The sequence below is a fragment of the Oculina patagonica genome, chromosome 8 (assembly GCF_052425735.1).
Source record: "Oculina patagonica isolate OP01 chromosome 8, crgOcupat, whole genome shotgun sequence".
NCBI lineage: Eukaryota > Metazoa > Cnidaria > Anthozoa > Scleractinia > Oculinidae > Oculina > Oculina patagonica.
The window spans coordinates 16,529,052-16,554,155 of record NC_135765.1 but is presented as its reverse complement, the minus strand read 5'-3'; the positions used below and the strand labels follow the sequence as shown (position 1 = coordinate 16,554,155).

General features: G+C 38.0%; 1 protein-coding gene across 3 annotated transcripts in view; it reads right to left on the bottom strand.

The window, feature by feature from the left end:
* Positions 1-25,104, bottom strand: part of LOC144663915 (uncharacterized) — a 157,830-nt gene that overhangs the window by 51,706 nt on the left and 81,020 nt on the right. For all 3 annotated transcript variants that reach the window (XR_013572699.1, XM_078525003.1, XM_078525002.1), the window contains exons 22-37: positions 23,392-23,508; positions 22,926-23,048; positions 21,642-21,782; positions 20,809-20,928; positions 19,033-19,188; positions 18,420-18,575; positions 17,910-18,074; positions 16,581-16,712; positions 15,184-15,303; positions 14,405-14,531; positions 12,424-12,611; positions 11,513-11,619; positions 10,910-11,014; positions 8,156-8,243; positions 7,052-7,152; positions 6,258-6,432 (exon numbers count right to left, since the gene is read on the bottom strand). Coding sequence is in view for 2 of the 3 variants with exons in the window: in XM_078525003.1 (XP_078381129.1) it covers positions 6,258-6,432; positions 7,052-7,152; positions 8,156-8,243; positions 10,910-11,014; positions 11,513-11,619; positions 12,424-12,611; positions 14,405-14,531; positions 15,184-15,303; positions 16,581-16,712; positions 17,910-18,074; positions 18,420-18,575; positions 19,033-19,188; positions 20,809-20,928; positions 21,642-21,782; positions 22,926-23,048; positions 23,392-23,508 (2,121 nt within the window). In the remaining variant the exon portion in view is untranslated. The remainder of the gene's footprint in view (positions 1-6,257; positions 6,433-7,051; positions 7,153-8,155; positions 8,244-10,909; positions 11,015-11,512; positions 11,620-12,423; positions 12,612-14,404; positions 14,532-15,183; positions 15,304-16,580; positions 16,713-17,909; positions 18,075-18,419; positions 18,576-19,032; positions 19,189-20,808; positions 20,929-21,641; positions 21,783-22,925; positions 23,049-23,391; positions 23,509-25,104) is intronic.

The following is a 25,104-nucleotide window of genomic DNA, read 5'->3' as shown; positions in this document are numbered from 1 at the left end:
AAACAAAGCGACGCGCGAAGGCAGTTTGTTTCTCTTTAGCTACAATGAGGTGAAAAGTACTTTGCTAATCACCTCCGAGTTAACCAATTAGCGTGCGCGAAAAGCACTACATTGTATTTACTTGTGTGGTATATACTTATAATATTGTCACCGTTCTATAACATAGGGTGCCCATTTAAGGGGGGGGGGGGGAAGGGAAGCTGAATGTAAAACTTTCCAGTTGTATGCTATGTGCACAGCTGTAACATACCAGCCAGAACTAGAACAACACTTTCTTTGTTCTATCTCCTCTTTGAGAGTTAAACCTCGGACGTACCTCCCCTCCAAACTTTTTTTCCAAAATTTTGAAACAAGGATTTAACGTATTTATTCGATTAAATGCGCAGGCAAGGCCGGCTCTTATAATTATGAGGGTGGCGTTTATTTCAAATTCAATTTTATTCTTGCTAACAATAGTATGGTAACTGAACATTTGGATTTTAAAAACAGAAAAATGTTTTTAGTGCTCGTCTGAAAAGGCATTAATCAAGGAAAATAGTTCTTTTGAGGCTTGGTTCAGACTTGATTACTACTGCATCTGCTTTTTGACTCTACTATTGGAATAATCGTATCTATAACAAAATTCTCGATTTTGATTGGTTCTGCGCGCGCCTATTTGTCGCGTAAATGGCGCACGATCACGTGGGTGTCCAATAACAGGTATCCAATTGGAAGTTGTTCAAATTGGATACCTGTAATTGGACAAATACGCCATTCGCACGTCAATCACGCGCATATAAATGGGTTCTTTTTTTTGCTGTTTTCCAACTGTTTGTACAACCAGTTGAATTTACCTTTGACTTTTTCACACTAAAAAAGATTCTCAATGGCTTTCTAACCTCGAATTTTGTTATTGATGCGATTAATTAGTAATTGGACCTCGTGTCATACAATTCAGAGAGTAATCGTGCTCGTAATTTCAAATCCTCCTCGCGTTGCGTGCTCGGCCGATTTTGACATTACTCGCCCGATTACTCCCTGAATTGTACTCCACTCAGTCCAATTACTATTACTAAACACCACATCGTGATGCAGCGTGTATTTTAGGGCGGCGTTTATTAACATTTGTGCCCTTATCTGCAGCGTTTATTCGAGGGAGGCGTTTAATCGAATAAATATGGTACTCTACAATGCTGAATTTTTACTTAATAGGAGGAAAACTCTAAGGAGGGTCTCCGAGCCCCCCACCCCTTGTACGATGGTGGGGGTATGAGTTTTCTTGTACAGTTGGATTCCAATAACTCGAACCTTTAAGGGAAATCAAAAATGGTTCGAAACATCGGAGGTTTAAGTTAGCGAGGGTAAAATTATTTAAGAAAAATGACCTGAAGGGGAATTCGAAAAAGGTTGAAGTTAGTGAGAGGTTGGAGTTTTTATGAGTTTGAGTTATCGAGATTCAACTGTCCCGGCATATCCAATCGAACAAAAACAAACTAAAAATCAATCGAACCCAATCGAACACCAATCGTTCGATTGGCTTCGATTATCGAACAAAATCGAGCATCTATTTTGCTGTGAGTTCGATTTTCGAACCAATCGAACTCAATCGAATTCAATCCGACTCTATTTTGTTTGGAATCCGTCTCTTGATAAGTAAATCACGCAGGACTAACGAGGGGGACGGTGCACCGTCCAAATGTCCGCAATATAAACAAACAGGAGTTCAGTTATGTACGGTTAATTGAGTCGACTGTTCGGTAATTGAACGTTCGATTTTGTTCGATTGACTAACTTTTATTGTGAGTTTGAGTATGTTCGATTACCGAACCCAAACGATTGGTGTTCGATTGGGTTAGATTACCGAACGTTCGATTGGATACGCCGGGAATTGTACATCCTAGGGTTAAGAAAAGTTACTGCTAATTGATAATCCTCTTTTGATTGATCAGTAATATTGTTTTTGCTCTTATTTGGTGCTGTTGTTCATGGTGAACAATGATGCATTTAATATATAAAGATAATAACATGAATAAAAAAAATCGGTCTAAAATAGTATAGAAGGCAATTAACCGGGGAGCTCCGCTTTTAGGCTTGCCTAAATCTATATATTAAAATTAAGCTTTTTCATTTATTTCCCCGTATTTGGTATTAAAGCCAAAACACGTCTATTGCATCCTTTCATATTAAAACAAGGGTTCAAAGCTTCCATTGAGTCCAAGTTTTAATACTTTTATTATTATTGCTGTAAATAATAACAGCCTATAAAAAGTACAGCTGATTGTGATAATAGTTTAGAAGCTCACTAAGAGAATAGTTATCAGTATAGATTGATAAAGAAAAAAACACGCAAGTCTGCACTCAGGAAGCCTGTCATTCTCGTCAGGGGCACAGTGACAGACCAGTTAGAGAGTTCATGCATAATTCTGACGACAAACGTAGGATGAAAGCGCGCGCGCGGGGAGACGTTACATAATATCTTTGTATCCGCTCTGTAACGAACTGTAAAACGAAAAAACCAACCCAGGGTGAATCTCTCTAACCACGTTTCAAACCGCGGTACCACAGCTGGCCCTACGCGCCTGAGCCGACAATTATCAATCTATGTAGACTAATTTTTTACAATATTTGCAAATAGCAAAAGTCCAGTGTCCGAGGTGAAACAGGAAAAGTTCGTTATTTACGTTTAAAGTTTAGACGATGAAATAAAACGAATAACATGAGCAAAACGTATTTCAGACCCGACAAGCGTCCATAATTGAGTTGTATATACTATTACAAGGCTTGCTTTTGTAAAATAAATTAACATACAGCAAAATAATAAACTTACCAACGGAAGGATAAGAGCCAGTCGCGGATTAATCTCGTTTGGTCGTTTTTATTAACAGGCTCGCGACAGTAACATGCACGCGCGTACCTTGTTTAAATGATTGCGTTTTTAGCGCGCGCAATCTGGATCCTTTGAACTTTGAAATTGTTATGTTTTAAAGTTTGGTTTTTGATTATTAGAAGCGAAGAATTAGTTCTTTTTGGGCTCCATTTTTGGTATTACAACCAAGTAATATTGGAACTGACTAGGTTCCAATATCTTGGCTATTTGTATTTATGTAAGTAGCAGATGTAGACCTCATCCACAACGAACAAGTGAATGGCAGGCCGACCAGAAATCATGTACCAGTTACACGATCATCTGAGAGACAAAACCAGACAAATGAATGCAATGAGTAGAGGCTACATCCTGTTGACTGCATGACTATAGGCTCTGATTTAATTTCTATTTAAATTTAGCGAAGGAATACTTCAACGTTGCGGGCGCCTTTTTTTGATATTCTAACCAATAAGTATCGGAACAATCTTGGTTTTGATATTTTAGATTTTATGCGTTTATGTAAGCAGCAGATGTAGACCACATCCACAACAACAAATGAATGGCAGGTCGAACAGAAATCATGTACCAGTTACATGACAATCTGAGAGACCAAACCAGACAAATGAATGCAGGGAGTGGAAGCTACATCCTGTTGGCTGTATGATTACAGGCTTGATTTAATTTTCGTGCATAGCTTCGACGATGAAATAAAACTAAAATGAATCTTATTTGGAGGCTTATCAGACTTAAAGATATTTTTATAAATGAAGTGAATGTTTTGTAAAATCAAATTTGGTTTCCAATAATAATAGAAAGAATGGCAATAGGTAGGAATGGCAATAGGTAGGAATTATAAATATATAAATATATCCTGGAGTGTTTGTAAAAGGTAAATAGTGAAGGAAACAGAAAGTGCTGTTGATCCCGGCGAAAATGCAAATCACAATCTGGGCAAGAGATATGCCAATATCAGTAACTATATATGTGTTCACCAGTATGTGCAAATCTGATTTGACAACAAATGAATGTAATGAACTGCAATTGACACCAATAATTGGTTTGATTTGGCGGGAGATGGTGGCTGTTTATTTCCAGTTAGATTTATTTCATGCAAACTGGCTTGAGAGAACTGTCCCTCCGTGAACTTTAAACAGCTCTTTGAATGACTTTATTGACAACCAGTTTATACATTTCACGAAGTATGAACCACGATGGATTGGCTGAGTTCAGCGCGCTTCAAAGCAACAGTACACATGTCAAATGAGATCGAAGTGCAGCAAGGAAGAAAAAAATATTCAGAAGAAAGCATCTAAGTGTCGATAAGTGGCATGTATGTAGCATTACTTTCTTGTTTCTTAACTTTGATGTGCCTAGATGTTGGATTGAGCGAGCTTGTGAAGAAAATCTTTCGCTGTTGTATTTACATTTGCTATCACGACATTGCCGAATTATAATTTATGGCTCTGAAAATGCTCCAAAAAATGCCCTAGGTGCCTTTTCTTCGCCAATATTTTGATTGTTATCGATAGATATATACTTGATTAGCATTAGCTATTTTGTACCAATTTTGTGCCAAATTGAGTAAATAAATGGCTTCTGTGTTTCGGTGAATTTTGATGAAATAGCATGAAATCGTTAAGTCACGTGTGTTTAGTTCCTCAGTACGAATAAAATATATTGGTCCCCAAACATTTTGTGCCATTTTTGTGAATTTAAATGATGGATTTTATCACCTATGTAAGAATAATGTATATACGTTGTTGGTCATGGGAGATATTTGGCACTAATTGAAGGCTATTTCCAACAGTACGAAATGTGTACCTTCCAAAAGACCATTTGAGGAAAAGAAATCAAATCGGACGGTTGAAGTTAATTATTGTACTTAAGGCCTAATAACCACAGAATATAATGCAGTGAATTTTTAATTTCAGAAGTCTTTTTTTCTTGTGGAACTGGTAATTCAAAGTCAGCTAATTAAATATGCATAAATTAGTAAAAAATGACCAATTTTGCAAAAGGTGCCATAACTCCAAGCGAATAAAAATATTTTGAGTTAATGTTTTGCCACAGTGAATAGCTTATCATACCTAACATTTATGCTAAGTTTAGGCACAATCGGTGATTTGAGCTGTATCACCTATTGCCTGTTTCCTAATGGACGCACTCTTAATTATAATCATTTCATCGGGCATTGTGGCGTATTTTGCGGGCTAAAATGGAGAATTCAACGGGCTAAAATATATTTTAGCCCGCTGCCGTGAACCAATCAGAAACAAGAAAATAACGAAGCCAGCCAATCAGAACTGAAAACCATTCAACTGTTCACGCCGTTTTCTTGCTGGCTGGCAAAAGCTGGCATCACTTCAAGCTCCTTGAGTCGAGACGCTTCCATCTGCAATTTCAAACTGTTTTTAAGCTTTATAACGACAAAATTGTTGAAGGACTTAGCGGGGAGGCAAATTCTCAGTCTTCTCAGCTAGATGAAGAGGAATTAGAGAAACTTAAAGAAGAATCCAGGCGGCGAAGTAAATGTAAGTTTGTCTTCGTCGAGCGAAACTCGCTCAGTTGAATTTTAGGCATATTCCAAATTGCCAGTTCAGTTAACAGCGCAATTTATTTAAACACTTCTACATGACGACTATTTCTTAGCAAAGATTGTTTTGAGTAATTTTGCGGTTTTCTGCCGAGTTTTGTAAACTTTTAAACCTGATTTACAATCAGAAAAAAACGCCAACTCGCAAGTCGGCAGTGTTCAAGATATCGCCTACTGTTTTTGATTCCTTAACTAAATGCCCTTTGAAATGATTATAATAGTAATAGAGTTGATGTTCTTGGGCGTAAATATGTTTTTGGCCCTGCTTGGAGCTCATTTTAGCCCTCGCCTGCGGCTCGTGCTAAAATGAGCCTGAGTCGTTCTATCAACATCAACTGATAATATTCAGTAACACTGTTGATCGATTGAGTTTTGATCGTTGATTTCCATTGACTGGTTCTGCGTGTTGGGTTTTTTTCCTCACATGCGCAATGTGACAAGCCAGACATCCTTAATCCAAGTAACAACTAATCAGACACACTCATGGTGCAATTCAAATGGATTCTCCAGCTTGCCCTTTGGTCAAGATGAAACTATTTTGTGTCAGCCTAAATGAATTTCTCAATGTCCTTACATTATCTGCCAACTAAAAAGTCTAGAAATACTACTTGGCCATCAGGTAAGTAAAGGAGAACATCAAAAAGCCTGCGAGGGCTGTCAAATGGGACTTTTCTGCACGTTGCATACTACATGGATCTGCAGTGATTTTGAGGGATAAGAAGTGCCTTACGTAGGTGGGGTTAGGGACATGAACACAAGCAAAATGAAAGCTGTTAGTTATAATCCAGGCAAAAATACAGCTGCGACAGCACAACTTACTTCCTGTAGTTGTTATTTCAATAAAAGCACCCGGACCTTCACCAGCCTGATTGTACGTTTTCACTGTAAAAGAGTATGTGGTATCCGAGTGCAACGAAGTGACGGTGTAGTTATGATGCCCAGTCCTAGCAAGGAGCACCAGACCACGTCTTTTTAATTGATACAAATTGTAGCCCTGAATAGAAAGAATAAACCAACAGTAGGTTTAATAGGATGCATTCGGCCACTTTAGAAGCTGAAGTTTTATAACATTACATCATCAGTATATAGCTTAAATGTCAGGAGAAATTGACATGTAAACCAGCCATGCCACAATGGACAACGATCTACTAAGGTCCACACACTTCATACTTATTACATACTTCAAAAAAGTGTTTCATTGTTGTTTTTGTTGTTGTTGCTGTTGCTGTTAGTTATTTAACGACAAGCCTCATTTTAAGGACGTTCGTGCCATAGATAGATTTTAATTTTTTTTTTTACTGTGGTTAAGATTTAACCCTGGAAAAGGCAATTGAAACCGTCGTACGGCAAACGAAAAAAGTAGGGGTCACCGACCATTTAAGAGAGCAAACTGCAAGCGAAGTTACCGCAACGGATACCCACCCCATATGTGCTTAGAAAGTTTCCTCAGCGCGGGCAATCGACGCATGAAGTGGCGTGACGTTGCGACATGAATTACGTGCGCAGTTAGGATGCGCATAATGATTAGCGTGACTGTCCTTAAACAAAACTTTATGTTTAGTAAAATAAATAAATTACTTTCATTTATATCTGTTCAATATTACAGTAATTACCAGGACATGTATTGTGGTGCCACTAGGTGATATGGGAGTTCTCCAAGTAAGCGTGACTGCTGTATTATTTACGTGTGTTTGTTGCAGATTTGTCACTGGGTCTGAAATAAATAATAAATAATTTATACATTAAAACACACAATCAAGAAGAACATGAACTTGTCATTCAAGAAAGAGGTCAATCTTTTTCTGAAGCATCTCTCCGATCCGAAATCTAAAATCATGAAATTGGTTGGCTATTGACACGCGTTCCGCCGGTCCAGCTTTTTTCTATCTATATTATGTCATGGAGACTTCGAAATGGCGTGCAAAACTCATGTCGCTAATTTTTAGTCTTAAATATTTGTCCAAATTTAATCTCATTCGAATCTATCAGGCTTGTGTGCAAATTCTAAAAACGTGAACATTTTGATTTGACTTTGACTGTTTAGTTTGCAATGACTAAGCAGATGGTTTACGACCAAAAGGGTCTGCAGTTTAGTCGTCTTAGATCTCACTGTACATAATTCTCCCTCTCAATAAGCGAATTCATATTAGAAGACAGAAAGCTCATCTCAGATAAAATTCCCATGAGAATACCATCTTATATGAAATCAAGGACGGTAAAACCAACTTAAAACAACGACAAGTATAAATTGAAGAAGATAAAATGAGACACGCAAGAGGGTAAGAGATGTTGAAGGCTGGGATTAGTATGAGGCCAGATTACAATTCTATCTCAGATGGAACTGCTGTATTTCTTGTTCCATTCCTTTCTCATGTGACAAGAAAAAAGCCCATCCTGATTTTCACATTTAATGTAAATATAAGATGGTTTTCAGTCTAAGGAAGTTTTCTGACTGACTTTTCCATCGTTTTAGACGTGAAAATGGACGGAGAGAAGGGAAACTCATCCTTCAACAATTTTTTTCAGGCGAGTTATCCGTTATAAGATGAGTGTACTGAGACGGTTTTCTGTCTCTTAATATGAATTCGGCTAATGCAAAATATAAAAAAAATCATTCTATTGCTTACCAGCATTGTAATAACATAGTGCAACTAGTTCAAAATAATTTAATATTAACTTGATGCAAGGTATTAACAATACGCCAGATTCCAGCATACCTGTTGGCTTTTGCACAGTTATTGGAATCTGCACAGACTGAGCAAGTGAAAAATCACCACCGCCATCTAGATTGCTGTAAGCTTGTAGCTGGAGAGAATCAACATACATGTATGCCAATTAAATAATTAAAAACACCTACGTGTAGGTGACACCAAAATGCTAAGCAAACCACTTACTATTAAGTTTATTATAATACATACAGAACCTTTATCTCATCTCGGATTGTTGACAAGCATTCCTGCTAACATCTCGGATCAAAATGGCAAAAATAAAAGAGTTCACCATTAAGTCTGAAACGCTGTTTTAAATTTACATGTTAGATGTTGAAAGACCAAACATGACAACTAAATCACGCGACCACCTACATCCGGGAGAAGGATTTTCCTTATTGAAACGTCCCATACGCGGCCGACCAGTTGACACAAGTGTCGATTTTTTTTAGTAAAGGAAGTTTTCAAACATTTGAACCGTTGTGTTTTATGTTAACTTTCGTTAATTTGAATTTCAAAGGACTTTTTACAGTGGTGTTACGGCGAAATAATAATATCACCGGGTAGAAGAAACTTTTACCGTTGCTAGGAGATTTTAGTTTTTGACCAATCACTAAACCGAATAAACAATGAATATTGTTTCTCAAGTTCATGTTGAGCTCGTAAGATCAATAAGCACTTTTTATTCCCTAGTAAGGTATGAAAAAGGCGACAAATTTGATCCTATCCCCACATGGACGGTTATGCAAAAAAGTTTGTCAACCGGAAATGAAGTTTGGTTTATTTTGGAAGTGTTTGCGGCTGAGCGGCGGGAAAAAAATGTACATTTCCGATAGCTTTATGGTCGTTATTTTTGAAGACTGTCGCTATGGAGTCAGCTGAAGTTGTCTTATATTGCCTAAACAAGCAACGAGTAACATTTTTACCGGTGCGGCAGGCACGGTAAAGCACAGGCGGTCAACTCTATGCGTTTGTTTGTTTGTGTTGTCGCAACTTACCAATATGAATATTCAAATCTCTTCACTAATTGCTGTTGTGAATATTTAAGCTTAAAAAAATCGGCTTTTGCAGCTGTATTTTGGAATAGAATAAATTAGAAATATTTCCCTATAGGGTGAGGTAGTTGCTATAAAGGTTGAGGTTTGCAAGAGCAGTTCTTTGATTTATTGTTTTCGACTCGTATAGATAAGACAATTATTTACATGCGGTGTGCAACTTTGACATCGGAGAATCCAGTACTGTTTCTGGAATGTAGCCGAAAAGATATATTTTCTCCACCCACAACTTCTCTCAACATTGGAATTTCAGTTTTTGACAGGAAAATAAAGAAAGGTTGTAAGAGCGGGGGAGCCTGTATTATTTCAATTTGTTTACAGCCGATTTCAATGCAGTGTATAGACTCGGGTTTTTCAAAACAGGATTCGCCCGCGAGGTTACCAAGCTGTTAACGAGCTTCGATACAAAATTCCCAACTTCGGCCCGACTGAACTTCCCAAGTTTGCTTGTTGAGGGGAAACAGGACATGTTGCTTCACCTTGAAAGTAACTGCGATATCTGAACTCGATGATGTAAAGGAAGCGAGGTTTAGGGGCGGGAATATCCAGCGATTCTTGCAGCTCAAGCTGCAAAATACTTGTTTGAACAAATATTCCAACGTCGATAAAAACCTTACATTGTTTTTACACTGGTGCATATATAACTCTTCTGTAGTTATGTTATCAAAAAGGACTTTGCTATGCTTAACCGTAGGTTGAAAAACTTTTATGTATCGCGAGCCGTAAACATATGCATGTTGGCGGGACAAATTTAATCTTCCCTGTCGCGTCGCGTCGGCTTCAATTATATGTAAAATACATTTTTCTTCAAGATGGGTAAACCATCCAGTTTCATCTGGCTTACATACGCAGAGGACTTTCAATTATGACTCAAAAAATCGTAAAATAAGTATTTTTCGTACAAAAAAAGTAAAATGTGACCAAAATGTCACATTTCGCGTTAAAAAAAATTGTTACATTTTGTGTTAAAAAGTTGTTACAAATCGCGTAAGAAAGTTGTTCCTTTTTGCGTCAAAAGTTGTTACATTTCGCGTCGATGTTACATTTTGCGTCAAAAGTTGTTACATTTCGCGTCGATGTTACATTTTGCGTTAGTTGTTACATTTTGCGGCGTAACACACGGGCGAATCATGTTTCAAAAAACCCGGGTCCACACACTGCACTGAAATCGGCTGTAAAAGGTGTTGTTGATAGTTCTTAACTCCAACTCATACTCGCATAATTCAACCATTTAAGTAAGCAAGACTTCAACGATTCCGGGTAAACCCATGTTCACTACATCCCACTGCCTGTGTAACTGAATGTTACCCTTTGCAAACCTCCCAGGTGGACTACCTTTACCTTTCATATAAGGAGATGGCCACCTTTGAATCTTACGAGGTTAACACGATCGAAGTGATTATTTTCCTACCCATGGTATTATGCACATAGTACCAAATGCAAATTAACCTACAGTAGCTGTAGGTTACTGCAATTACAAATTAGTTTAGCATGCAGGGCTTCTTGGTTAAACGAAAGCTTGGTTACCCATGTGTTGTGGACCAATTTGACGATGAAAGAAGACGAAGACTGTGGTGGTTAGTTATTGGCTTTATATTAAGACGAACTCCACTTTTCCTATAGCTCATGGTTAAAGGAAGGCCATGAGCCATTTATGCATTTACAAACAACACTAAGCATGTCATACACCTTAAATCCTTCTCCTGACCTTAATAATGTATGTTACTCCTCCTGCGACTCTGAGTCGATATGATTGAACATTTCCTTTTTGTATAATCTGATAAACTGATTGGGCGTTGGTCCTGTAATAGATCTGTCAAAAAGAAATAAAAGTACATAATAAATATACAATACTGGAAGTACACTTAAAGTACATTCTTCCGGGTCTTCTATGACCCGTACGAACCCTGGTATTAGCTAGGTGTTCATAAGCGTTTTGCAAAATGAACGATTTTAACAGAAGAAGAAGAGAATCAGTTATAGCTGAATGTCAACATAGAATACTTGCGACACTCAAGTGAAAATCACTCTAGCAGGTTATGAGATTGCAACTTTTGGGTGTCTCTACTTTCAGATAGTTAAATTATATTGCACACTTAAAAACCTTGGTTTCATTTCTGGGTATTGTATAATTTAACTCCCAAAAATTACCAACAGTAGTTAGGAATCGATTAGAAAATGTGGTAAAAGTAGCCCGGCATAGTAAACTTTTTTAAATGGCTTAATTTGACTGGCCTTTGTTGCTTTTATTCCCTCATTAACTTTCATCCCATTTTTTTAAAAATTCATCAATAAAGGATAGCATCCTTACTTTATAGTTAGTGATCAGATGGCAATAAGTTGCTGGAGCATCCCAAGTAATTTGCAATGAACTGCTACTTTTCAATACATGTTGCACATTTCGTGGAGCACTTGTTTCTACAAAAAAAGGACATAGCAGCTGTTAGCCATATATTTGAAATTTTGGACTGTTCACAGCCCTTACTTTCCTCGTATTTTTCTTCGATCGTTGAACACGAAAAACACATGAATTGCAAGGCAACTGGATGCTAGCTTGCTTTTCCTTTTGCGGTTGGAGAATAGAGAGTGGAACAGTCTATTGTAATTTGAGTCACATTGTTGCCTTTAAAAACACCCCAAACCTATTAACATGGATCTCACATAAGGTGCCATAAGAATGAGGTTGGAGAGTGTGTCAGCACACTTTCAGTAAATAACTAAGGGCATCCTAAATCATTTTTATTCAGGGATCATACTCCTTTTAGCTTTGGAAATTCAATGACTTTCCATGACCTTTTTCGTGACTTTTCAAAGTTTTCCACGACCTAAATTTGACCATTTTCCTGGAATTTTTTAAAAGTATCTTGATTTTAGCTAAGTTTTCACCATTTTTTCTTTGCAAAAAAGTAAAAAATTTAAAGATAAACGCTGTTTTTTTGTGTGTGTGCAATCAAAGTCATTTTCCATTACTTTTTATGGCCAACACTTCCAGGCCTGGAAAATGAAATTGTAAAATTCCATGACTTTCCAGGTTTCCATGACCCGTACGAGCCCTGTTATTAACTACGTTGTTGTTCATAAATTTGGGTTTCATTTTCAAGAGGGGCAAACGTCAAGTCATGTTTTGAAGTCTTTTTTACTTTATCCACAAAATTGGCCCTAAAATTGTCCACTTCATAAAGTAGATTGGATCACCTTCTACCAAACCTGCTTACTACTTACGAACTGTTAGAGTTCTTGATTTGACGGTAGCTGAGAAGGGCCCTGCTGAATCCCCCTGCAAAAGGACTTGCACCCTGAATTTGTATTCTGAGCATGGCTGAAGATAGGACACAACGTAATAATTGACGCTTAACGTGTCTTCGTGATGCCAGTCATCAGATACATGCACAGAGTGAAGAGTGACGGCTCTACAAAGGATAAAGTACAATAAGAGATTGATAAATTACTTCTTCCATATGTGGAACTGAGGAAACAAACCAAGGTTAGTAAATCACCACATTTAAACTTCTGGGCCATATTGTTCAAAGGGCGATTTAGCTAATCCGAAGTTTAGCGTGAATTTTGATTTCATTTTTTTAACTTTTCAGTGAGGCTTTCTGTTTGTATTTACTGTCCTCCATTTTTTACTTTGACTAATCTCACATAAGTACAAAAACAGTTTTATACACGGGTATTAACAAAATTTCTTCCGCTATTGATAGACGTGAAATCAGCGCAGGCGTTTTCTTAGACCTTTCTAAAGCCTTTGACACTCTTGACCACCAAATTTTGTTTACTAAACTGGAACATTATGGTATCAATGGTATGGCGCTTCAGTGGATCAAAAGGTATTTTTCTGGGCGTCAACAATTTGTACAGTTTAACCAAGCGTGATCATCCAAGCTAATCAGTAAGTGTGGCGTCCCTCAAGGCTCTATCGTAGGTCCTTTGTTTTTATATTATATATAAATGACCTTCCTACTGCATGTAAATTATCCAACCTCTGCTCTTTGCTGATGACACAAGTATTTTTTTATTCACATTCTGATCCCAATTATTTAGAGTCCGTATTAAATGATGATCTGTGTAACCTTGACATCTGGATGAAGTGTAATATGCTATCAGTAAATATTAAGAAAACTAATTATATTATTTTTAAATGGATCAATCACTTACTGTAATTCAGCCTGGTCTTCTACATATGTAACTAATTTAAATAGAATTTTTCATTTACAAAAACGTGCTGTGCGAGCTATTACCAACTCAGACTATCGAGAACATTCTGCCCCCTTATTTGCTAAACTGGGCATCTTAGATATCTTCCAAGTCAATGCATTGCAAATAGCAAAATTTATGTTTTACTATCATAACCAATTATTGCCCCCGATGTTTCTCAATTTGTTTTCTACTAGTAGTCAAATACACAGTTATGATACAAGAATAGCCAAGACCACATCACTGTCGTACAAATCTAAAGCAGTTTACAATACTTTTCCAGGGTCCTAAAATTTGGAATTCTCTACCAAAATCGATCACTGGTTCGAGTATCTTCTCTTCTTTTAAGAAAAAAAAATGATTAAATTTCTAATAAAATGAGTCTAAAATTGGCCTAGCTGCACATTCACAGCGACATTACAAACTTATTGCTAACCTGAGGTGGCCTCCCCCATAAGCCTTGTGGTTTCTTGGAGGTCTCCTCGCCCTATCTTTTTACGTTATTTTAATTTGTATTTGTAATTCTGAAGTGGCAAATAAATAAAATGATGATGATGATGATGATGATGATTTGAACTCTCAATCAACTTTTTATCCCGGGTTAGAGTTAATTGGCTCTCGAACAACCAAGCCCAAAGTGGTGAAATACACTGTGGGAGTAGAGCATCTTCTCAAAGAACAATGAAAATTAGTAGGGATTCAACCACAGATCAGTGGACCTTATATAGGCAACTGAAGGTAAAAGTAAAATACACTCTAATAAAAAGGCTTACAAACACAAGTTATAGTAGCATGATGTATGTAGGACAATTTCTATCCCCTTTCATCACTGAGTGGAATAATGTCCATCGATAATGTCCACGGATACAAATCTATACTTGTGCGTGGAGAAAAGCACTGTGAGAGCACAGTGCAGTGTCTTACTCAACACTGCATTTGAACCTGGTGCTTCTGATGCATTTTAAGTAAAACTAAATAAAATAAATCTGTTGACTTGTCTACTTACCTGTAAGAGATCCTGTACCCAGCAATGGTAAATCCAGGAGGCTGATAAGAAATCGGACGCCAACTGACACTAACAGCAGAGCCACTTGTTGGTGTTGCCTGGACATTTGTTACCTGTAAACTGTTGTCTGATGTAAAAGGAAAATAAAACAGATAAAAAATAAGAGAAATAATTAGCATCTTAGAGAATCAATGTTTAGGCCACACCTGTTTCACAGGGCTCAAGAGCAGTTATTTTGCAAATGAAATTTGAACCTTATTAAAAGAAACAGAAGACATTTCCTGTGTGACTGATATAGATTGTGATTTTTTTAAAAAAATGCTCCAAATTTTGTTCCGGGCCACTTTAAAAGCAATTTACAAGTTTTTAAGTGAATTAACCATGCTAAAAGGTTAATAAGGGCATGATACAGTCAGGGGATTAAAATATATATAAAGGTGCATTATTTTACACAATAAGATTCAGACTGCAACAAGTATAAAAGGTAATTAAGGAAAGGAAAACTGTAGCAAAACTATAAAGGATTAGCTTGAACAAAAAAGGTTGTTAATTTCCATAAAAGGGATGATCTGTAATTACCTTCAACATTACATACAAAATTCATGTTATAAGATAATGAAGACAATTTGGGAAATAAGGCCTTCAGGATAATTGTAAGTTTATCTTATTGTACAGAATCGTACAAATGTACCCTTTATCATAACGAAATTTGTCTTAAAGGTTGACATTACTATTTTAGCATCCACATAGCGTAGTCTCATAGAGCATGAAATGCTTACTGCAATTTTGCTCATCGCTGCCATCTCTGCAGTCCTGGAAATGGTCACATCTTTGTGAAACAGGTAAGCAGAGGTTTTTATCACACAAAAAGCCAGGGCAAGATCTTGGAGTGACAGGACCTGTAAAATAACAGTAGAAGTGCCCAAAGTCCCATGAATGGAAATTTGCCTCTTTCATTTATGCTTTGTATTAGTCCTTTCTAACTTCCCAGAATTATTTTGCTTTGTGTTCTTCGCGGCCATTTCTCGTTGACTTACGCTTGGTCTCTGTTCACATAACATTTATTCCTGTAGGAAGTTTTCAGTCCTATTCGGTATGTCGATCAGTCGATCACTACTGATCCGGTCGACGGCCCATGGCATAAAGCGATGCCGACGTCATTGCTTAAGAAAAAGAAGCAAAGTGGGTCATACTTGAACCTGTTGAAGTATTGTTGGAAGAAAATGTTTCTACAACTATAGTTGTGGTAACCTGATTGTTTTCAGATGTATCCACTAAGATAACTGATGGTAACAAAAACGTTATGATAAAACTGCAACATTTGCTTGCAGGTTGAGGGGCTTTCAATAAGATTTGAAGTGGCTGTCCTTGTACAGCACCCATCGGAGAGCAATGTAAAAAGCAGTTTAAGAAGCTGAAAACCAATCTTCTTTATAACTATGGAGCTGCATGAATTTCAGCTGGGTAGTCTCGACAAATTACCCCCGAGAGCTCTGGCAGGGTGCCAGGTCTTATTGAAAGCACTGAAATTGTTGAACAACAAGTTCGCTTTGCACCTTGATATGAAGAGCTCTGTTGCATATATCGCCACCTGCATTGCAAGTTGTGACAGAATTTTATGCAAAGAAAACATGAACTGCATGCAACATGTTGATGTGAAAACAAAATTCATGGGTAACAATATGTAACAGTGCTAATATTTGAAATAAAATTAATTAATATGTTAATTAGTGTTAATTATAATTATTTGATGAGTTCTATAAGATTTGGCAAACAGTTATTTCTACATTCTTTTAATACAATAAGCGTGTGTCAACAAGTACGAGATGGTGTTTGACCTTACGTCGCTCACGAGAAGTATCGTATATCATCTATCGGATGGCACGCTACAAGATTATGCAACTTTTGTTGAACAATCATTCAACACAGAAGTTGTCAGCTACTTTGATTTACATTAATTTTTTGATACATTTTCTGCAAATTATTGAAGACCCCTTTGGGAAACGTCATCGCTTCTGCATGCATTACGAACCGTTTATTTCTTTAAGGCTCCATTGCTTGCCATCATAATTATGTTTGATGGCAGTGTTCGAGTGTTATGTAAAGGCACAGTAATAATAAGGCATGTATATATTACTGTTTTGCGTTTTTCTTTTTTTTTTTACTTTTTGCTTACCCCCACAGCCAATCTCATCTGAGCCATCAATACACTGCCTGATTCCATCGCATAAGTAACTGCGTGGAATACATCCACCATAGGCACACTGGTACTGACTGCTTGAACAAGTGATGGGTTTTACTGTAGTTTCTTCAAAAATGACAATAAAACAGAAAATAATGCTAAGAAACTATCGAAGTATAATAAACTATTTTTTTACTGTATGGTCTCAGTATTGGATTGGAACTAACTTGCAATGGAGACAAATATAGCGCAGTGAGTAAAAATTAAAAGACTTTTAATTCGCTTGGTTTTGACAATGCCATAAGGGTCTATATCCTTTAATTTTCCCCAATAACACCTCTTATAATACATCACATATTTTTGTGCATGTGATTGGTCTAAACACATTAGGGGTGCAGCCAAAACTGTTGGGGAATATCAGTCGTATTCCCGAGGTGGTATCCCCGTTTTCGAACCTTGCAATTTACTTTGGCACATTACCTTTTTTTAGTTTTCATCCTGAGTAAATTGTTACATTGAATGACACTGAACATTGTGAACAGACTAACAGCATTTTGTGAATACCGACAGAATTACTTTGAAATTTTAAAAGCTTGAAAAAAGGTCTGCCAAAATGAGCCACCTTGTGTAAAGGCCTTTGAAGGATAGCGTGAAAATATGCACTGGTATTATTTTGTCCTTTATCTTTCTCGAGCTTCGCTCTCGAAAAACTATTCAATTGCTCCCCCATTAAGTGGACACCACCCACATGTAAATTCAGTAGTCCATCCTCTATGACTGGATACCTCCAATAACTGACAATTCTGATAATTTAAGCAGGCAGTTACTTCCAAACCAAGGAGGGGTTCAAGGAGCAACTTCTCAGACAATGCAATGTTTTTAAAGTTTTTCATCATCCTTGTTTATTTTCCATTTGTTACGTACAGTACTTGTTTGGTGTTTTAATTTCAAACCTTAGAAAACGGCTATTTCGTGTTTTTTATTCATTTGAAACTAATTTCGTACATTAAAAAAATAAGCGTGAATGAATGGCGCAACAAAATTTTGCAGTGGTCGCAAAACTAGGCTTGTGCTCGGAATGCTCGCAAAATATTAGTGGGTGCTCGTGTGCTCGTGGTCGCCTATTTTTACAAGTGCTCGCATGCTCGGTTTTTAGTGGAGGTAGTTTTTTGAAAAGTGCTCGTTGCTTTCAAGGCTAGCTTTTGTCAGTGTTCGTGCTCGCAAAGAAAACCGCTGTGTTCGCAAATGCTCGCAAAGACCATTCGATACCCCTTTGTGACATAGCTCCTTTAACAAGAGGCCAAAAATATAACCTGAACATACTTGGGCAATTTTGGGGCTGTTCATCCCAGCGCCCTGGACAGTTGGGTACTCCATCACATAACCATTGTGTTTTAATGCAGATAGCAGTATTCAGGCAATGAAGCCATCCAGCTGGGCAGGATGGAATCAGTGAAGTAATAGGCATGGCTGTTGTTGTGCGAAAAGCTAAAATGAAAAAAAGAAAGAAAAAAGTTAATTGTTTATACTGAAAATGTGTGTTGATGGTACAAACCAAACAAGGCGGGGCAAGTTCTTGGTCTTATATTTTTGTTGTTGAGATCGATTAATGCAATGTATGTTAGTTAGTTTGAACAGCATTAAATGAAGCATACTCCTGAGCAGGCAAGGGCACTGGAATAACATAACAAGCTTGTGCAATAATCCAGATATGCAACACCAACTACACAAATGGAGAAGACATGCAGTCAGACTACTAGAGCCAGAGTAAAACAGTGAACAAGGAAGATTAAAATGGAGTTAAAATGTGTGGTTGACATGACATGAACTTACAGCATCCTGTCTCATCACTATTGTCTCCACAGTCATCTCGCCCATCACACCTGTATCCATTGTTGATACACCGCCCATTAGTGCATGTGAATTCCCAGAAGTGGCAAAGCCAAAAGGGTGGTGTGGTAGCATTATGCGCTGGGGTTGGTGTAGTAGCTGAAAAAAAAAGAGAAATGATACTGAAGTCAACACTTTAAATGCTGTAAATTGTCATTTAGGCAGACCTAACCCAATCGCAATGCTGATCAGTGGTTTCCTGAATACAATGCAAGGCTTTCTCAGGAAATAACAGGGATTCCTCGTTTACCTATTTATTGGCATGTTGCCCCCCCCCCACCACACACACACACACACACACACACACACACACACACACAAAGCACTCTTTCCTAGCTTACCTATTACACAGAGCTTGTGATGATTACAGCTGTATATTACAAAAGATCTAGAGAAAGGTGTGGTGCACAAGTACTGCATTTTCCCACATCACACATCAAATCTTCTGGTGACCTTTGACACCAACGAAGCACAACCAAGAAATAATGCTTTCTTTTTGTTGAGTTTTCTTAAGTTGAGGAGAGGGGGAAAGCCACATAGTACAGTTGATACATACCACAAAACCATTCATCAGAGTTGTCCCCGCAGTCATCAATACCATCGCATGCATCCAACTGGTAAATACAGTAGCTATTGTTGCATTTATATTCCCAAGATCTACAGGTTGTAGGGCGAGTCCAGGGTTGCGTTGAAGGAGTAGATGGAGTTGTATCTATATATAAAAAATAAAAAAATATATAAAGACAAAAATTAATTGTAGCTCATGAAGTTTCATGCACTAATGATCATCAGACTGATTGATTACGTGAAGAAGTTTTAGCTATAAACTTGAAATTTCAAATTTAAGAACGGTAATTGGGATGTCGTTTCTTGTGATTGGATGTTGCGAAAAACTTGTTCTCATGACGACATTAAGTGACCAGCTCTGATTTCTTGTTGGCGAGTGAAACACCGCGAGCGGATGAGATGCAGAGTATCTCTGACAGATATAGATTGCAGCGAAAAGGGATTGCCTCTATATAGGTTTTCCCTTTAATGATGCACCAATTAATTTGATAGTCGGTGTTGTTATCCTTTAAGTCCCAGATGTGTTTCGAAAGTACAGTGGCGTGCAATTGCTTTCGGTCTTAAAAAAAGATAGTTTGCGGTTTTTGAATTCGTGTCCTGTCATACCAATGTAAGTCTCTGCATTTCCAGTTGTTGTTGTTACTGTGGCTTCGTAGATTATGATACTTGCAAGACATGCACTATCGAGAGGGCAAAGGTCTTTATCTCTGCAATTGCATTTTCTTTCGCTGGTAACTTGATGTTTCGCTCCTCAATAAGAAATCTGAGTTGGTCACTAAATGTCGTTATGGGAACAAGTTCTTTGCAACATCTCATCACAAAAAGCGCCATCTCAACCTTTTTTAAGAGTTTATTACTAAAACTTCTTCAATCAGTCTGATGATCGTTTAGTACGTAACACTTGAGCTAATTAAGTCTAAGTAATGTCTGTCTTTATATTTGTATTTAGCTCTGCATATTCATCCTCACTACTCTGAGGATAAGTGAGGCAAACTCGTAATTGGTTATTCGTTTATAAAAAAATTATATATCAAGTATGATGATTTGTTTGTGTTCTCTGCTATGTCTGATCATTTGATTTAAGTTTTGACCAAATTTTCATTATTTTGAACAAGTTCAATTGACTGTGAAACTGCAACCCAAGGAAAAAGTGGTGGGCTCAGCCCACTAGCGAAACCTTTTCTCTCTAGACTAACCACCGAGACCATGGGATAATAATGCTGTCTCAAAATGGTAATTATTTTTTCTTTATCATTTTTTGCCAAAATCTTAAAATGTATGTTTTTTAATGTCATGCAGGGAGACTATAAGGTCACATATTTATGCACTCTAAATTGCTACATGAAGGTTAAGTCTTCATGTGAGCCTGGTGGCCCAATGGCCGGCTCTTAACTCTGGTTATGTAGCATGAAGTGACTAGGCGTATTTCCTCTAAAGGGGATGATAACCCACTGCAGGGTTACCCCCACACAATGGTACTTCATTTGGGTGAGAGAGCCATTGTGAGAGTCAAGTGTCTTGCTCGAGAACACAACACATGGACCCTAGCCAGACATGAACACAGAATACTCAATCTAAAGTTCACTGCACTAATCATTAGGTCACTGTACTGCACCAGCTCCCACATTAAAATGCCACATATGTGGCATATTATGATGTTTTTTGTGCAAATAAAAAAAAACTTAGACAAATTACACACATTATAAGGGGGCCAATTGTCCTAGAGATGGAAGAATGGTGGAACATTTATTATTTATCAACTTACAATGGCAGTGCTGTTCATCAGAGAAATCACCACAGTCATTGTCACCATCACAGTGCCATGAGAAAGGGATACAGCGTCCATCACGGCAAGTGAACTGTGACGAGGAGCATGTTTTTGTTACTGAAAATAAATAGCAGATGAAACTATGTTGACAAGTAAAACAGAATCAATTAATGTTAAAATACCAACCGCCTGGTCATTTGAGTAGAAAAAATAGCTCGAAAGGATAAAAATTAAAACCTGTTGGAAAAAATTCTTATTTGGATCATCAAACATTAACATCAGAGTACTTATCCACTTGAGAAAACCAGAACTATATAGTATTATCATACATGAATCAAAGTCATTTTCCACAAATAGAATATAAACTATGAAACTATATGGGTATGTTTAAACAAAAGAAAAAATTGATATCTCCGTTACAACAAAACATCTCCAAATAATGTCATAGCCTTAATTTTGGCTTCATTCTTGCTGTTTGTTTGTTTTTTTTGTTTACTTCTTGCTCTTTGCTTGTGTACTCAATTCATAGGTGCCTCGTTCATTTCCTAGCCTGTAGCTAGCTTGACAGATGAGATGACTGAAATTGTAGAAAACCTTTCAAATCCTTTACTGGTCATTAATTTGTAGCTTTCACACTTAATATTGACTTAAATTTGATGTTCAACTGCAATACAGAAATCACATTCTGATTTTTAGTCTATTTTAACCCTGTCTTGATTATATTATACAGCACAACCTTTAAAAGTTTCATTATTTTTAACACAAGTTTGTAACAGCATTCCTTCACAACATTAATAGAGTGACAAAACATCTTTCTGCTCTCAACATACAGCTGCAACTTCGTGGTTCATCAGATCCATCGCCGCAGTCCTGGTCCCCATCACAGTACCAGTTACTTGGAATGCACCGACCATTGTGACAAGGAAACTGAGAGAGTGAGCAGTTGGCTGGTGGGGGTGTTTTGGTTGGTGCTAAGCAGAGAATAAATTAACACATCTGGGTGAGTTTTATCATTAGATTTGTCATGGTAAAACTTGGCAGATAGAATTAACAGGGTTCGTACCCTTTTTGACAAACAATTTTCCTGAGTACTTTTCCAGAAAAATGATTTTTTCAGGACTCCAAAATTCACATTAACCCTTAGATCTCAGTATTATTTCTCCTTGTTGTCTGTCATATATTTCTTATAATGTTAGTTCTGAGAATTCAGTTGTTACTTGAGTTTAACAGATTTGCAGAACTTCCCAGGACCGGTAGTCTTCTTCCAGGACTAAACTTCCACAATAAAATTCAAGGAATTTCCAGGTGTTCCAGCACCTGTATGAACCCGGCCTGAATTTAAGGCTATAAGACAACTTGCAAACTTCCACTTTGGTTAACCTAAATAGTTCTCTGGTTAGCCTGAACAACACTCCGGTTAGCATGAAAACACACGGTTAGCCTGTTTACGGCTAGCTTTCAACAATTGTAATGGTAGCAATGTATATGTATAGCTTACTTCATAGAATGTGCAATGTATGGATTTTTATTCACGAGTTTCAAAACTTTGGAAAACTCACTCGTTTGCTGTGCTCACTCGTTCGTTTTCCAAAGTTTTGCAACTTGTGAATAAAAATCCGTACAGAGCACTTTTTTTGCTGTAATTTGTTTATTGAATAGATTTAGCCAGCCAAAAAGTGGAGCATCGATGAGTTCATCACCTGAGCCCGCGATATGGTCATGTGATACTGGTCAGCGGATTCCTTTGTTTTGACAGCTGTAAATTGACAGTAGTTTAGGGGTCTAATATCAAAGATGTAAGCTAACATTAACTTTAACGTTAACCTATTTCTGGAGTATGACCGCCATGTTTGGGCGACGTGCGTCGTTCCTTGTTCGTTGTAGAGTGCGCCCGCCCACGAACCGGGCCGTTAGCCATGATGACCATAAAAAATCAAATGCATGGCTCTCCTATTTCTGTATGGTGATTGGGCTCCGCTCTCGGGCCCTTCGGGCCGCTGGGAGCCCGCTATAACAAGAATTCAACCATTGTAAACGATTCTTCTAGTGTATAACCTTTGTAAACTGTAACAGTGTCAAAACAGTCCAAATTATTTTGTCACCAGGGATCCTACCTGGCTTGCACCCTCGCTCGTCAGAGCCATCACGACAGTCATCATCAAAATCACAAACCCATCGTTGTGGTATACAGCGCCTGTTAGCACAAGTAAATTGATCTGCCCGACAAGTAGGATAAGCTGAACAAAGAATGACAGTAAAATATCACATTTTGCATGTTGGAAATCTATAAGATAAATTATTGGTTGAAAACAAGCAACATTTTCTGCATTATTTCACGTTTACTAAAACACAAAAGGTTTTTGTGTTTTACCATAAAAATTACCACACAACCCCACTGATCAACTGATAGGCCACCAAAAACCTGACCACATAAAATGGGGTTTGCATTTAAATGTGGCAGAGAATAAGGAATGATACTATTTGGGGTTAAACATCGAGTAATAATGAGATAATTTCATTACAAAAGTGGTTGTAAGGCAACACGAAAGAATAAAATTAAAGTCACAGTTAAATTCTTACTGCAGTTTTTCTCATCAGACATGTCATGACAGTCATCGTCATGATCACACCTCCATAATCCAGAAATACAGCGGCCATTGTCACATTTGAACTGTGTTGGACTGCAGGTACTGTAAGCTGGAACAAACATTGCGATGAAGATACTTGAAATGGATAGCAAGGTTTTAATTTAAAGAACTAGTATCATCTATTGCCTCCCCCTCGTGCACAAAATACATTACTATAATCATAATTATTTTATACATGTGCCTAAGCTAACTGTTGTGTAAAAGGGTTCGAGGTACTTCTTTAGAGTAAGCAGTGAAACAGGCCAAGGTGCTTACAATCATCGTCAATCCTTTAAACGCCCAGTGGCGCATAGGGCATCAACTAGTCGCCTTTATTCCTGTCGGTCCTTTGCAAGCCGCGAAGCTTGCCCCCAGGTAAGATTGAGAGCCTGAAGTTCTGCTTCTGCAGTTCTTCTCCAGGTGGATTTTGGACGACCTCTTGTTCTTTTACCCTCTGGTGTCCATCTGAGAGCAACTTTAGAAATGCTGGTAGATTCTCTACGGAGCACATGAACAACCCAACTCCATCGTTTCCGTGTGAGAACAATACTCATGTCCTCCTGTTCTGTAAATTTAAAGAGCTCATTTTTGGAGATCTTTTGTGGCCAAAAGATATGCAAGATGTTTAGGAGACAAGATGAGTGAAAGCTTTGCAGCTTTTTTAATTCATGCACAGTCATTCTCCAAAATTCAGATCCGTAGAGTAGTACAGAGAGTACACAAGCTTGGTAGATCTTAATCTTCGTTCTTCTGCTGTAGTTTTTGCTCCTCCACACGGGTCGCAATTTTGCAAAGGCCCCTCTAGCTTTACCAATCCTCTGTCGGATGTCGATGTCAGCCCCCCCCCCCCCCCCCCCCCCATCACTGCAGACTGTACTACCCAAATAGGTGAATTGTTGGGTCGTTTCAAGGTCTAGCTGTCCCACTTAAGCTTTGATGGGCAATGGTGCTGAGATGTTGACAGGCAATACTTTTGCTCTTCTGAGGGCTGATCTTAAGCCTACCTGTCGAGAGAATCTGTTAAGCCGGTCAGTTTTCCCCTGTATGTCACTAAAAGAATGGGACAGCAAAGCAATGTCATCGGCATAATCCAGATCTTCCAGGACAGTTGATAGCGTCCAGCGTATTCCTCTCCTTCTGTCTTCAGTAGCTCGAGACAGCACCCAATCGATGACAATGTTAAACAGTAGCGCTGACATAACGCATCCCTGTCTTTAAAGGTTAAAAATGCAGAGGGAGGGAGGGGTAGGCAGAGGGATAGAAAAAGGGACAGATGGACAGACAGACAAATTAATTAAAGTTTACTGACCAACTGCATGAGGTACATATAAGGTAATTTAGCCTGTTCAATGGTGCTGATGGCTTTGGATTCTGTAATGTGAAGTCAAAAGGAGTTCTGCTACTCTCTCTGCTGTGGTGGATGCTAAAATCCGTTTTGGGTTAATTGCCCCCAGCATTTTTGTCGGGTTGAGCTAGAAAAGTGTTGGTACCAATTTGAATTTCTTGGGTGGAGAAAAGCACTGTGAAAGAAAAGAGTGTCCTTCCCAAGAACAAAACACCCACAGTGAGCCTCTCACTCCAAAATTCAATATAGGCTGCAACACCTCCCACAATTGACCACGGACAAGGTACAAAGTTAGGGCTGTGAGGTGCCCCGGCTAACCGA